This window comes from Rattus norvegicus, chromosome 15 (genome assembly GCF_021556685.1).
Source record: "Rattus norvegicus strain SHRSP/BbbUtx chromosome 15, alternate assembly SHRSP_T2T, whole genome shotgun sequence".
Lineage (NCBI taxonomy): Eukaryota > Metazoa > Chordata > Mammalia > Rodentia > Muridae > Rattus > Rattus norvegicus.
The window spans coordinates 14,820,827-14,835,000 of NC_141548.1; the positions used below are offsets into that span (position 1 = coordinate 14,820,827).

General features: G+C 40.7%; 1 protein-coding gene across 3 annotated transcripts in view; it reads right to left on the bottom strand.

The window, feature by feature from the left end:
- Window positions 1-3,150: 3,150 nt before the first annotated feature.
- Sntn (sentan, cilia apical structure protein) overlaps window positions 3,151-14,174 on the bottom strand; it is a 13,181-nt gene continuing 2,157 nt past the window's right edge. Inside the window, exons 2-4 of one of the 3 annotated variants that reach the window (XM_087586388.1) lie at window positions 14,116-14,174; window positions 7,391-7,530; window positions 3,858-4,031 (exon numbers count right to left, since the gene is read on the bottom strand). The exon at window positions 14,116-14,174 is cut by the window's right edge and continues 94 nt beyond it. In XM_087586388.1, coding sequence (XP_087442514.1) covers window positions 3,873-4,031; window positions 7,391-7,530; window positions 14,116-14,122 — 306 coding nt within the window. In that variant the 5' untranslated portion in view covers window positions 14,123-14,174 and the 3' untranslated portion in view covers window positions 3,858-3,872. 3 annotated transcript variants of the gene reach the window in all.

The following is a 14,174-nucleotide window of genomic DNA, read 5'->3' on the forward strand; positions in this document are numbered from 1 at the left end:
ACAAAGTTCCTACTTTGTAATAGGAATCCATTTTCAGACTGAAATCCAGAAAGATGATCCATGCAAAAAACGTCTCAGACACAAATTCCATAGGTCTCCATGTCTTTCATTGTATTCAGCAAATTGGTCTTTGTAAGACTTCTCATTAGCTTTACCAATGTCAAAGTTCAGTTGGTTCTCAGGGCTCCTATTGGTCCTTTTCCAGCCTTCTCTCCTTATAAATGACTATTTAAAGCACCGTCTTGATCTTACACTTGGCCCCACTTTTAGATGCTAAAATAAAGAAAATTAGGGGTTCCAAGATTGCGTATGTTCCTGTCATGCTTAGAAAATTGCAAGGGTGTCACAGCCCTTGTGTAGGAATGTCTTGGCTATAATTAATCATGGGAAAACTTCCCAGGGAGACTCTGTCTGGTTTCCTTTATACAAGGATGAAAAACAAAAGGTTTCACTTGTAGGAATGAATGAAATTGTTCTATCAAGAAACTTGGTTGATGTCTTAGCTGGGAAATAAACAGTGTAGTCTTTCTGGTGCAAGCTATGGATTTTCTTTGAGAAATTCTTAAAAGTCCTCAGTGAGTCTTTTTCTTCTCACTCTCTTCCTTGAGATCCTGCTCGAAGATCTGCTCTGAGAAATTGATTCCTAAGGTACCTGCTCAGTAGGCATGCGTCTTGTGTCCCTGACCTCACACAAAAACAGGACTAGGAACACTTTCTATTTTCATTATCTAATTGAACTCTCTTTCTGAGAGCTTATGTTGGGGCTTCATATATGCTACTGAGAAGTGATCATTTCAAGAAAAAAATAAAGTCAGTAATAATTTATTACTTGGCTGTTGTATGGAGAAAAAGAAAAAAACTGGTCAAGAGATTGAGATAAATGAAAGAAGATAGATAGATAGAAAGATGGATGGAGGAGACTTCGAGGGGAAAATGTGGATAACTAGCATGTAGAGAAGAAAGGGACAAGGGAAACCTCAACTCTCCTTTCAATTTCTGATTCCAGTCTTTTGTGGGCTTTCCTTGTACTACTCTCTGCCCTTTCATTTCTTTTTAAGTTCTTGCTCCTTGATACATTTACTTATTCCATGTTTTGCTTTGTTTATATGGGTGATCACAGTGGACATTGTTTCTTGCAACTAAAAGATTTTAAGACTGATCTGTGCCACAGACCCATTTTCAACATCGCACCTTTTAACAGAGAGGAACCCACACTCCTTGGACTAGATTCAAGAAGTAGAAATATTTCTATTATCTAGGCTTCATTTCCCTTGATTTATCCATCACCATGCTTCAGCATACGCATGCCTTTGCTCCCTTTTAAATCTTTCAATCAGACGAAAATAGATTCTATAATTGATAGCCCCCTCATAGGAGTGCGACTTCCCATCTGGGATAGAGATCTGAAGTCTTAGTGGATACCCAAACTGCTCGAATGACCCCAAGATTCCTTATCACTCACTTGGCTCTCATCTTCCCTTGCCTAAAAGGTGTGAATTTAACCTTTTGATTGGCCATCAAGATTGCCATATTCAGCTACTGGTGACTGAGACGCAAATGGATTTTGGGGGGTGGGGGGACAGCCCACAGGATTCTATTTGAGGAATGCCAAATGGTTTTCCAGGGCCCAGCTGGTTCCTTGGTCTCTTGCACAGTGCCTGAAGTGTGCACAGCTATTTTTGTTGAGTTATAATATTATTGCTCACAGTGAGATCTAATATTAAAGCAGAAGGCTCTCATGCCCATTAGTTGTATGGCTTTGGGAAAGATGAAAATCCCTGTGCTTCCATTTCTTCATCCGTGAGGTGGTGGTAATAGTATCCACCCCACCAGCTTCTTGCAGGGTTATTATATACGTGCGTGAAAACCCATTTTTATATAAAGTTAACAAGCTAATAAAGACCATCAACAGTCTTACTCAGCTGTAAAGGCTACATAGCACAGATGTGACAAACCCAGCAGGTACCAGTGCAAAAAACGGCACCTATGTCTTGGGGATAGCCATTCAGAAGTCTAATTTGAGTTGTTCTATAGGAAGGAATTTATGCCCATACTCTAATCCAACTAGTAGGTTATGGACCCTAGAGGAGAACATACTACTGCCATTTTCCAAACCAATATAATTTTAACTGCATCCTAAATACATATTTTATACCCACAGGTAAGTGTACCTCTCACCTGTCAACCACAACTGATCCATGAGGAGCAAAATCCCTACATCCTTAGAGAACATTGCAAAGAAGGGGACAAGAGATTATAAGGGACATAGGACCAGGATGTCTGTTGTGAGATAGTCTTCTACATGTCACGGGAATCTGCATCCATGACATCTCAAGAGTATGGTTGCAAAACAACACTTCGACAGTAACACCAGTTGACATGCCAGTGTGGATGAGGCAAGTCCTACAAGACCACACCTCTAGATAAAGTGCTATAGGCAATTAATGGTTGCTGAGATATGGAGAGTCATTTTTCTCCAGGAAGAGCCCACAATACTTTATCCAATCGCAAGTGGTCAGCCCTAAACACATATTTGAGCAACTCTAAATGGACTTAGCACATAAATGTTTCTGTATGTGTGCATATGAGTGTGTGCATGTGTGTGTATGTGTGCATATCTGTATATGTGTGTTTGAGTGTGTATGTGTGTGTGTGTGTGTGCATGTGTATATATGTGTACATATGGGTTGTGTGTATGTGTGCATGTGTGTATGTGTTCATGTATGTGTGCAAGTGTGTGTGTGTGTGCATGTGTGTGTGCACATGGGTATTTTTGTGCCTGTGTATTTGTGTGTATGTGTGAATGTGTGTGTATCTGTGTGTGCATGTGTGTGATTATCTATAGTCTTATGTATCACAGTCGATACTTGTCTTGAACTCTTGATTCTTCTGTGCTCAAGTGCTTGGATCAAAGGTATGTAATACCAAGCCTGGAAGGTTGTTAAAACTCATGTTTAGGTATAATTTATAATTTACACATATATAATGTATCCATTTTAGTGTAAAGTTTTAAGAATTTGATAAATGCATTTACTCACATAACAAGTACACTGTCGTCCCCTTAAAATCTCCTATGTGTCCCTTCTTAGACAATTTCACTTTCAACTCAGACTCTAGCAACTGTCGAGCACAGGCTTTTTTTTCTCTAATAGGTCAGAAAGGGTCTGATCTTTAAAAGCTCTTGTAATAAACTCTGTCAGCGTTTTGTAACTCTCGTTTTACTTATAATTAGAGTGTGTCTTAAACTTATTACATAGTTGCTCGGAGCTGGGGCGATGGATCATTTGGTAACGCACTCACCAGTGCAAGCATGAGGACTTGAGTTTGAACCCTAGAACCCACCTACAAAGCTGGGCTGGGGAAATCCCAGCACTGGGGAGGTAGAGGTGGGTGAATCCCAAGGGATCACTGACCCACCAGCTTAGCCCCAGTGAGCCCCAGGACAATGACAGCACTTGAGGTAGAACACTGGAAGCTGACTTCTGGCTACCATACATACGTGTGCTGTTACCATCACACCAATACACAATCCTGCATAAACATAGACACAGAAATTATTGTTGTATGTCTTGTTTCTTCTTCTGGAACTGTGTAAACATGAGAAAGGGAAGGAGTTATCTGGTTATTTGATACTGTATTTTTTTTAAACAATGTTACCCAGAAGAGGCTCACAAATATGATTGCAGGATCAATGAATAAATGTGATTCCACGTTCAGTGGGAAATGACTTTAAATCACTAGTCACTCGTCAAAAATGGTATTCAGGTTATTGTGTCCCAAGTCATATCATTCAAACATTTCTGAAAGGAGTTAAAGTCCCACTTACAACAAATCAGATAGAAACACCGTTTTGCTCATGTGTTTAAAGTTGTTTATTTCATAGTATTTTCACTCCATATATTTTGTAGCAGATCTGACATGATGGCGAGGCTCAGGAGCAAGATCACGAAGTCTTCAAAGTCCAGCTTCTTTTCTGTGTGCTCATCAAGCTCAGAAAGGAGGTCTCGGGATTTTGGCTTGGTTTCCTCTCTCTGAAGATAAAGAAGTGAACCTCCATTGTGTATAAACTTCATATTTAGAGATGCTGATGAACAATGCATATGTAATTAGCAATCTAGCAAGGCGCGTGCCTTCACATAAGCATTGAGAAAATCCTCCCGTGACATGTCTCTGAAATCCTTCCACTGATCTCCCCCCATATGTACTTCCTCTATATCCAGAGAATTAAGTAACTTGCTTCAAAGCAAGCAGCTTGTTCTGTGGAGCTAAGATTTGTGGCCTTATCTGCCTGATTCCAGAGCCATACTCTTAACTAGCAAGTCACTCTGCTTTTCTTTAGAGGCAGAATTTTCTATGTTTCGGGATTTTTAAATATATCATCTCTTCACTATAGGAGGTGCCGCTTATGTGTTCCCTGGACTATGAGATTATTCAGAACCGCAGAATGAACGGTTCTAAAAGAAAGCACATTGCTTTGTGCAATTGTTCAGCATTCAGTTTGATTGTCTGTCGTACCTAGGTACATAGCTCTCACACATAGACTGTGGGAAAACATCTGAACAGCAAAGAAATGGAGAGCCCTTTCAGTTTCAAACCTTTCAAACAACAGCTGGAAACTTTGACATTAAGCACAGAAATGTCATTTGAGTCACTCTGGTGCAAAGCTGCGTGTGCATTCCGTTTAACCACAAATGCTCATCTGTGCACTGGCTGCAAAAGTTCCAGCAATGCCTGAGACATTTTTTGAAAGATGGCACATTCTGTTACAGTCTAAACCCATCCTTGTCTAAACCCATCCTTGTCTCTATGCCGACTGCTCGTAGGCCACATCTTTACCCTGTGTCAAAGGAGCTCTTGAGTATTTGCTACAAGAAAGCTGAACACTTCTTGGAAAGGGTCAGTTCAATAAAAAGATTCTCCTGTATGACTGCCCAGCTTTCCCAAAGATCATGAAAGCATAAGTCTCTCTGTTCCCTCTGTTCTGCATATGGAAGGATCAGGAGGCTGCCGAGCTCTAGTCACTGACGGGTTAACCAGTCATTTTGTTTTAATATCTTCTAAGCAATGCTCACAGGGTCTAGGGTTGTTTTTTTGTTTTTTTGTATTTTTTAAAAATATTTTACTGGTGAATGTGTATTAAGACTGGAAATTGTGCTTAGGCTTATGAGAAGGTAACATTTCTTTTAGGACCTAGGTTTAGCAAAACAGTATAACACATTTTACCAGAGGATCCCTCACCCCCTTTGTAGAGGGTTTAAAATATTGGTTCTCAACCTGCGGGCCATGACCCATTTGGAGTCATGATCATTTCACAGGGATCGGAATGAGGTAATTACATTATGGTTCATAACAGCAGCAAAATTACAGTTATGAAGTAGCAAAGAGTAATTTTATGGTTGGACGTCACCACAACACGAGGAACTATTTGATGGGCACTAGTGCTCACACATTTATCTTAGACAGAGAGCTTCACTGTTGGGCTAAGGCAGGGTTTTCGTTTCTCATGTTTGGCCAAGTGTAAGCAGCACCATTGATCCAGAGGATGCCCTTGGATGAACCATCCCCTCCGTTGCCCTGAAATGAGGTTTGGCCTCCTGGATCTGCTCACCACAGCGATTACATTCAGACATGGGTGTGTCTGCTGCAGAAACTGGCTACCCACACTGCAGAACACCAAGCTGAGGGCATCTTCCCTAATGAATGGTATTTTTAGAAGGAAGACAGTTTTTATCAGTGATCCCACTCACTCCTCCTTATGTTTGTTAAATGCCCTCCAGAGATCTGACCCCCAGATGAGCGCTTTTGTTCTTTCTGGGATCCATAATTTATTGTGGTAACAGATGCAGGGAAATGTGACAACAGGACTAATCCCCACCCCTTTAAAAGCCTCCCCCCTAACAGTTTAGCTCAAGTTCTACAAGGATTTCTGCTTAAAAACGGTTTTCCTTAAAAGTATTTGTAAAACATGCAGGTATAATATGGAATATTTAGAAAAATATTTTAACAAGAAAAATGTAAGCATAACTCTCAAAGAATGATAAGCCTCATTGCCATTACTTTCTACGTGTGTGTGTGTGTGTGTGTGTGTGTGTGTGTCTGTCTGTCTGTCTGTCTGTCTGTGTAGAAAGAGTGGTATGAGTGTGGTATGTATATATGATATGTGTGCATGTATGTGTAAGGCAGGTAGGTGTGTATTTGGAAGTCGGAGGACAATGTCGTGGTCGTTTTCATCTTCTGCCTTGTCTGAATCAGGGTCTCCTTTTGCTTACCATTCAATACACCCACATAGGGGACCAGGGTGCTTCCGGGGATTCTCCTGACTCCAACTCCCATCTTATCCTAGGACTGCTGGGATTATATTTGCTCACCATGATGGTTACTGAGGATTCAAACTCAGGCTCTCATGCTTGCGTAGCAAGTGTTTTACTTATTGAGTCATCTCTCCAGATCCCTGAAGTCATTCTCGTATATGTTATATCATTGCATATGGATTCTCTCTCTCTCCCTTCTCTCTCTCTCTCTCTCTCTCTCTCTCTCTCTCTCTCTCTCTCTCTCACACATACACACACACACTCACACACACACTCATACACACTCACACACAGTCTCACACACACTCATACACACACACTCACACACACTCACACACACTCACACACACACTCATACACACTCACACACACTCACACACACATACACACACACACACATACACACATGTTGACAGAACTATAGGTTCACTGGAAATTATAATCTTGATCTGGTTCTTCCAAGTAAGTCATATCTTATATACTTAATACACTAAAACCATGTACATATACACACAGTTATAGAAAGACAATTGTTATCTTTTTAATATCTCAGACCACACTAAGAATTTACAGACAACTTTTACATATTTTGTTAGACTAGGCTCTTGATCGTCACAGGAAGCAGAGTAAATCTTGGTGGTTTAGGCTTGGGTATTGGCCATTTTTTCTTTCTTGTAAGATTTCCATAGGCCAGTATTGCCCAAAGTATAAACTTATGCATAGGACATCATGTAAGTCAATGTAGAAGGTGTCAGAAAAATTAAATCTTATAGTAGTTAACTCTTATTCATACTTCAAACACTGTATTTATTTAATGTTCAGAATTCCGTCTTTGGTTTCTCACAGCAAGATGATCCGAGTATTTTGCCATTTGACTACATGCTCAGACATTCAACTGGTATTGCCGCTCTGACCCACTGTGCCCACATGTTAGCTCGTTCATCAAACTCAGTGGACAACCTAGATATAGGAGATACTCAATAAATATCTGTTGATTGAAATAAAGCTATGGCACCCTGGAGCTAGAGTTCTTGCTGTTTGGCGTGAGGCTCCTTTATTCATGCAGTTAATTCTCTTACCTCAGTGAAATTCCTAAATTGGGTTTGAAGCAGATTCTTGGCAGTGGCTTTCCCAAGTTTACCATCAGGATCAGAAGCATTTCTGAAAATCAGAGCAATAGTAGCCATGGCTTTTTCCAGATCTGACCCCCTTTTCAAAGCTAGGAGAGAAGAAATACACAGCGAGGAATCAGACTGAGAATGATGCTTTTTGCAGACACACGGATGTGTCTTCCATAGGAACTGTGGGGACTAAGTTGGAAATTGTATGTCAGTATGACCCAGTGCTTGTGCAATTGTCCCTCTTCTTAGAGCGTGATTCTGGATTATCTGACTGCATCTTTAAGCAAGAGAGCACAAAGGTTCCTTTTATAGCATTTGAGCTAGTAGAGCTGAGATTTGACACTTGCTTACCATGTGGCCCTGGGAAAGCCCCTTACTTCACTGAGCCTTGCTTTTCTAAGATGCATTTTCATTCAGTGGCTCAGAAAATATTTACTGAGCACCTACTGCATGTTATTCTTACCTTTTGGTATTAAAGAGATATTGTGTAAAGACTTCAAGTCCCATTCTTGAGCAATTTATATTCTGTTAGAGATGGCGCCACTTCATGTAAGTATGATAAGAGTAATGACATCAGGGTAAGCTATGACTTAGTAACAGTGCAACGAGTCTTTCCCTCAAACACTGTGATGTTCCAGCTAGTTTCTCTGATTTACAGTCCTTGATGCAGAGGACAGTGCTGAATCCTTCCTTCCCAGTGGGCAGCATCCAACACATACAGAGATACAAAGACCTATTCAAACAATTCTATATAATAATGTATCTGCGAGGACAAGACAATCCCACTTTATAGCTGTGCCGTGTTGAACTTCCTCTCCAACCAGACAACACTCTCTATGAAGCCAGAAGCCGTTCCTTTGTTTTTCTCCCTATATTCCCATTAGTATCAATGTCTACTGCGTAGTAGGGCCAGTCAATGCCATGAGTGAAGAGCAACAGATTTCACAGCTGTCAGCTCAGGCAATATGCAGACATCACGCATGCTCAGTTAGAGGGAGGCTCAGAACACTGAAGTGATTGGATATGATCTCTGCTCATGTGTATCTTATGATTTAGTAGATAAATAAACATTAATAAAGAGGGTACATATAAATAAAAATGTATATTTGGGTTTTATATATTTAATAATGCATGAAAAAAATCTGTTCTTTTCTTCCTTTCAAGCATTTGACTTTGTCACTATTTTTATTGTAGCCACTTTGGCAGGTGTTAAGAATATCTTAATATGCTATTTGTTTGGACTTCTAATGACTAACTATGCTAAAAAAATCTTTGTGTGTGTGTATTTACCATCTGTGTACGTTTCTTGGTGAATATCTATTGACGTCTATTAATGAGTTTTGTTCATATTTAGATTAAAAGTTTAGAATTTTTGATTTTTGAAAGTTCTATATCTACTTAAGACATGTCATTATCATAGCATAAGAGGTTTTCAAACATTTTCTCCTAGTCTGTAGATTATCTTTTAGATGTCATCTTTTAATGTATGTGCATGTTATATATACATATATATACACACATATATATGTGTGTGTGTGTGTGTGTAAGGAAGGATGCATGTGTTTCCTGGTATGTGTGTTTGTAGAAACAGTGAACAACTTGTAGGGGTCAGTTTCTCTTACCATGGGGACTGAACTATGTCAAGAGGCTTGCATGACCTATGTCCCCATGTCCCACCTGCTCTCTTTTTATTTTTTCAGCAGGGTCTTTTTCAGGGTAAAGGTATTTTTTTTTGGATGGGTCCAATTTCTCAGGACTTTTCTTTTCAAATCATTTGTTTTATTTTTCTCCTAAGAGATTTCTCTTTCTCACCCCCACCCCACAAAAAAAAAAACCTTATGTTACCTTTAGTTAATAATCTATTCCAACTCAATTTTAAGTAAAGTAGGTGACTCACAGTGCTGTCTTGTTCTTGCTTCTGGAGATGACCCATCACTCCAGTACCAATACTTAAAATCATTTGCTTCACTGAACTGTTTTTGTCAAAAGTTGGTTGAGGATCTAGAAAGACAACTCAAGAGTTTAAGAGCACTGGCTCTTCAGAAGACTTGGGTGCCATTTCTAGCATGGCATCTCACAGATGCCATCTAACATTTCCAGAGCATCTAACACCCTTTTCTGGCCTCCACAGGCATCAGATACACACACATGTTATACAGATACATGAAGGAAAAAGCCCACATTAAATTAAAAAAAAAACAGCAGCAGCAACAACACAGGTCAAAGAAGAAATCAAAGACTTTAACGTAACACCCAAAATGTAGACAAAAACAGGCATTTCCTTTGTCTTTTTCTTTTGAGACAGACTCTCTAGCCCTGGCTGTGTTAGAACTCACTCTGTAGACAAGGCTGGCCTTGCACTCAGGTATCCACCTACATTTGCCTCCGGGCTGCTGGGATTAAAGGTGTGTGTAATTATTCCAAGCTGAGAACTTTCAGGAAATTGGCTACAGGAGCACATCAAATAATCCTAAAAATTGATAAAATTGGGTTGTGTACCATGAGAAAAACCTCTGTACAGCAACAGAAGCCATTTCCAGAGCAAAGCCAAGCCTATAGAATGGTAGAAAGTCTGTGTCTGACAGGTATTAGTGTCTGGAACCTGTAAGACCTTCAAATTCAATGGATGGAACTAGGAATTATCATCCTGAGTGAGGTAACTCAATCACAAAAGAACACAAGGTGTGCACTCACTGATAAGTGGATATTAGCCCAAAAGCTCAGAGTACCCAAGATACAACTCACAAACCACATGAAGCTCAAGACGATGGAAGATTAAAGTGTGGCTGCTTTAGATCTTAGATGTGAGAACAAAAATACTCACAGAAGGAAATACAGAGACAAAGTGTGGAGCAGAGACTGAAGGAAAGGCCATCCGGAGACTGCCCCACCTGGCCCAGCCACCAAACCCAGTCACTACTGCTGATGCCAAGAGTGCATCCTGACAGAAGCCTGATATAGCTGTCTCCTAAGAGGCTATGCCAGAGTCTGACAAATACAGAGGCGGATGCTTGCAGCCAACCATTGAACTGAGAACGGAGTCCCCAATCAAAAAGTTACAGAAAGGACTGAAGTACCTGAAAGGGCTCGAAACCCCACAAGAAGAACAAAATACAAATCAACCAGACATTCCAGAGGCCCCAGGATCTAAACCACCATCCCAAAAGTGCATAGGGATGGACCTATGGTTCCAGCTGCATATGTAGCAGAGGATGACCTTGTGGGGCATCAATGGGAGGAGAGGTCCTTGGTCCTGTCAAGGCTTGATGTCCCAGTGTAGGAGAGTGTCAGGGCAGGGAGGTGGGAGTGGGTTGGTGGGTGGGGGAGTACCCTCATAGAAGCAGGGGAAGGAGGAAAGGGATAGCAGGTTTCTGGAGGGGAAATCAGGAAAGGGGATAACATTTAAAATGCAAAGAAAAAAAGTCAGCTAATGAATAAATGGACCAATAAGCTGCGTAGGTGGTACTCAAAGGAAGAAATACAAATAATTGAGAAGTACTGGTAAAAGTTAAAAAGTTTGTATAGGGGCAGATAAATGAGGGAGGGAGCCAGGAGGAAGGGAGGAAGAGAAAGAGAAAAGGAGGGATAGAATGTACATATGTGTGATTGTGAACACACACACACACACACACACACACACACACACACACACACACACACCGGAGACAGAAAGTGAGAGAGAGAGGAGTGGAGGGGATAAGGTAGGGAGAGGGGGAGGGGAAGGGAGAGGGGGAGGGAGAGGGGAGGGGGAGAGAAGGAGAGGGAGAGGGAGAAGAGGGAGGGGGAGGGAGAGGGAGAGAGAAATGTGCCATTTTCAGACCTCTGGTCAATTCCTTGAGTCTATGTTCTATACCTTTGCTGACCTTCTACTGTCTTGGTAACAATAACTATAAACAAAATCTTACCAATCCAGAGAGTGACTCTTGTTGCTTCATGCAGTATCCATATTGCATTAAAGACCAGTTTGGAGGCAAACCAATGTCTGGTTTTTGGCAAGCATTTGGTTTCTCCTCCAAACCATCATTTCCTCAGTGAAGAGCAGGTAGGTGACAGGTCACCAGAGAGAGGAAGAGCTGGGATTGGAAATGTCACAAATCTGAGCTGATGCTCTCAGGCAACTGTCCGCTCTGCTTCCTGTCGAATCTGCAATGCTTTGTACTGGGCCTTGCAAAAATTTGCTAAGTGAACAGCCATGAAACTTACTTTACATTCCTTTTCCACAGACTCCCTTTCCTTTCAGAGTCCTGGTTTTATGATGTTGTGATTAGTGCTTGTAACTTCTGCTTTTCCTGATCTGAAATGCCACCTTCCCAGGGATGCCAGCCTCAGAGAAATAGCCCTCAATTCTTAGCTCTTTTTTGCCCCATTCCTAGCTATTTCTTCCCCCAATCTCTGCTGCTTCCAGGAAGTGTCAAGCATTTTACTGCTCACTAAATACTGGGACCTGGGCATATTTCTTATGCCTCCTGGTCTGTCTGTCTATATGTGTGTGTGTGCATGCACATGTACACACATTCTGTGCTACTTTATCCATTTTTAATAATCTTGACAATATCAAATTTAAAATGCTAAAGAGTGAATCTTATGTACGATGTCTGGTTTTGAAGAAGTGGTTGCCTAGAAGGAACATATTAATTTTTTAGGAAATAAATCCATGGATAATTTGGACTGGTCAGTTTATTGATCAATAATCAAATATAGTTAGATATAGTCTAGGAAGAGCTTCTCTACTGAGTCTGAGACTGTCCTTGGAGGACAGCAGTTGGTGGTACTCTGCTGGATGTGCCTGCCTGGTGAGGAAGGAGTAATTCTCAGGCTCTCAGAGTTCCTTAATGACTGGCACTTTCCTTTGTTATATGTTCCAGGGGCCTTTCAAGCATAATCTTATTTAGTGCTTCCTCACACCCACAGGGGTGGGTACTATTTGTGTCTTAGATTCATATATTAGAAACCTACTCTTGGAGAGATTATGCAGAGTCATTGCTCAGAGGTGGAAGGGTCTGTCTAACTGCGATGCTGACAGAAAGAGTAAATCTGTGCACAGTCCCATGCTGGTTGGGGAAGCTAGGCATTTCCCAGCCCTGGTAGAGTTCAAGTCTGCTTCTCTGAATGGGACTCCATCTGGACTACACAACTTCACATTCTTATCCTACCTCTCTTAAAAGACTGCACACATTTTTTTTTCTTTTCCAACTGTAAAATAGCATATGCTCATGGTAAAAATAGAACTGGAAATATTTAAATTAAGAGATAGAAAAGAGTTGTTTGTCCTACCAATGTGGAAGATATCTCTCTAAAGGGTTTTTTTTTGTGTCCGATCTTCACAGTTTGCTTCTTCCCTTAATCAGCCCAGCAGGCTGCCGCCTAACTTCTCTCTGCCCGACAGACTCATGCATTAGCATTAGAAGGGACCACTTCGGGTCAGAAAAACAAAGGCTAGTATTTTGGCAGTTCTTATTGACTGTCTTGTCTTTTGGATTTGGGCATGGGCATGGCTGAGAAACAGCTCTTTGGGATAGCTTTGTGTTACCCTCTCCTTTTCCATAGCCCATTGGAGTGGATTTTGAACTATGTACAGTTCATTCCGACGCTATGCATCTCACAAGATGTAACATGCAGCATTTGATTTGAGCTTCAGGACATCACTGACCTCTTAGAGTAGACCAGAGCAATGGATGCTCTTCCCTGGGTAATGGATGTGACTCAACTCATTTAATGCTTGGGTCAATCCTTTGAGGTAGGTCCAGTTTACAGATGAGGAAACTGAGGCATAGCAAGATTAAGTCAAAAAAACAAAATGGCTCCTTTCTCAAGTGCTCACTGCTTCTAAGAGTTGTTTTTCAGGAAACTATTCTTCTGGAGTCTTTCCTACAACAAGCCCTTCTGTCGTACTTCTCTCATACCCTGAACATACCATCTCCATAACTGTCACACTTGAAACTTGGTATTATCTCAGCTGTGTCCTAGATCAGTGTCACTCAAGAAAATACACTACAAACCACGATAGTAATTTAAAACATTCTCATAGACAATTTAAAAAGACTAAGAAGAAAAGAGTAAAATTGATTTTAATAATATATATTACTCAACTCAATATATTAAACATTTCAACAGGTAGTTAATACTAAGTTCATGAGATTTTATACCCTATAATTATTAATTTCTTTCAGCTCTATAATCTCTATTCAGATTAAGAATTGCCCCAGTAGCTCTGTGTGTACCATGAGGGATAGGACAGGTCCAAGCTAAGAGTGACACCATTGTAAGTTCTTTAGAATTTTTCACACATGTGGCATGTCGTGGGTATCAGAATACAGGCAATAAGTGTTAAACTGAACTGACAACTTCAGAGCCATCTTCTGTGTTTGTCTCTTTCTTTCCCGTAAAGCACGGGGCAGAGCACATTAAGCACTAGATTTGGTGAAATCCTAACCAGTTACTATCACAGAATCACCAGACTTAACTCCATGAGGTGTCAGAATCACGTCAATTTTGAATTTTTCTCATGTAAGTCACCTTCTCAAGAGGAAAAGAGGCACCTTGTTGAACACACATCTTCTGCCCTAGCAATTCAAGTAGTATAGACAGATTTGCCAGTTTATAAGGCCCTGTTCAATATTCCCTAGGCCAACAATTCCCCTAATATTCTACTACCTTGGTATTAAATCCAGATATGTACTTACCCTTCATCACTAACCCCTAAACTCCCAAAGAGCGAAAGTCCAAACAGCTTGGAGAGAAA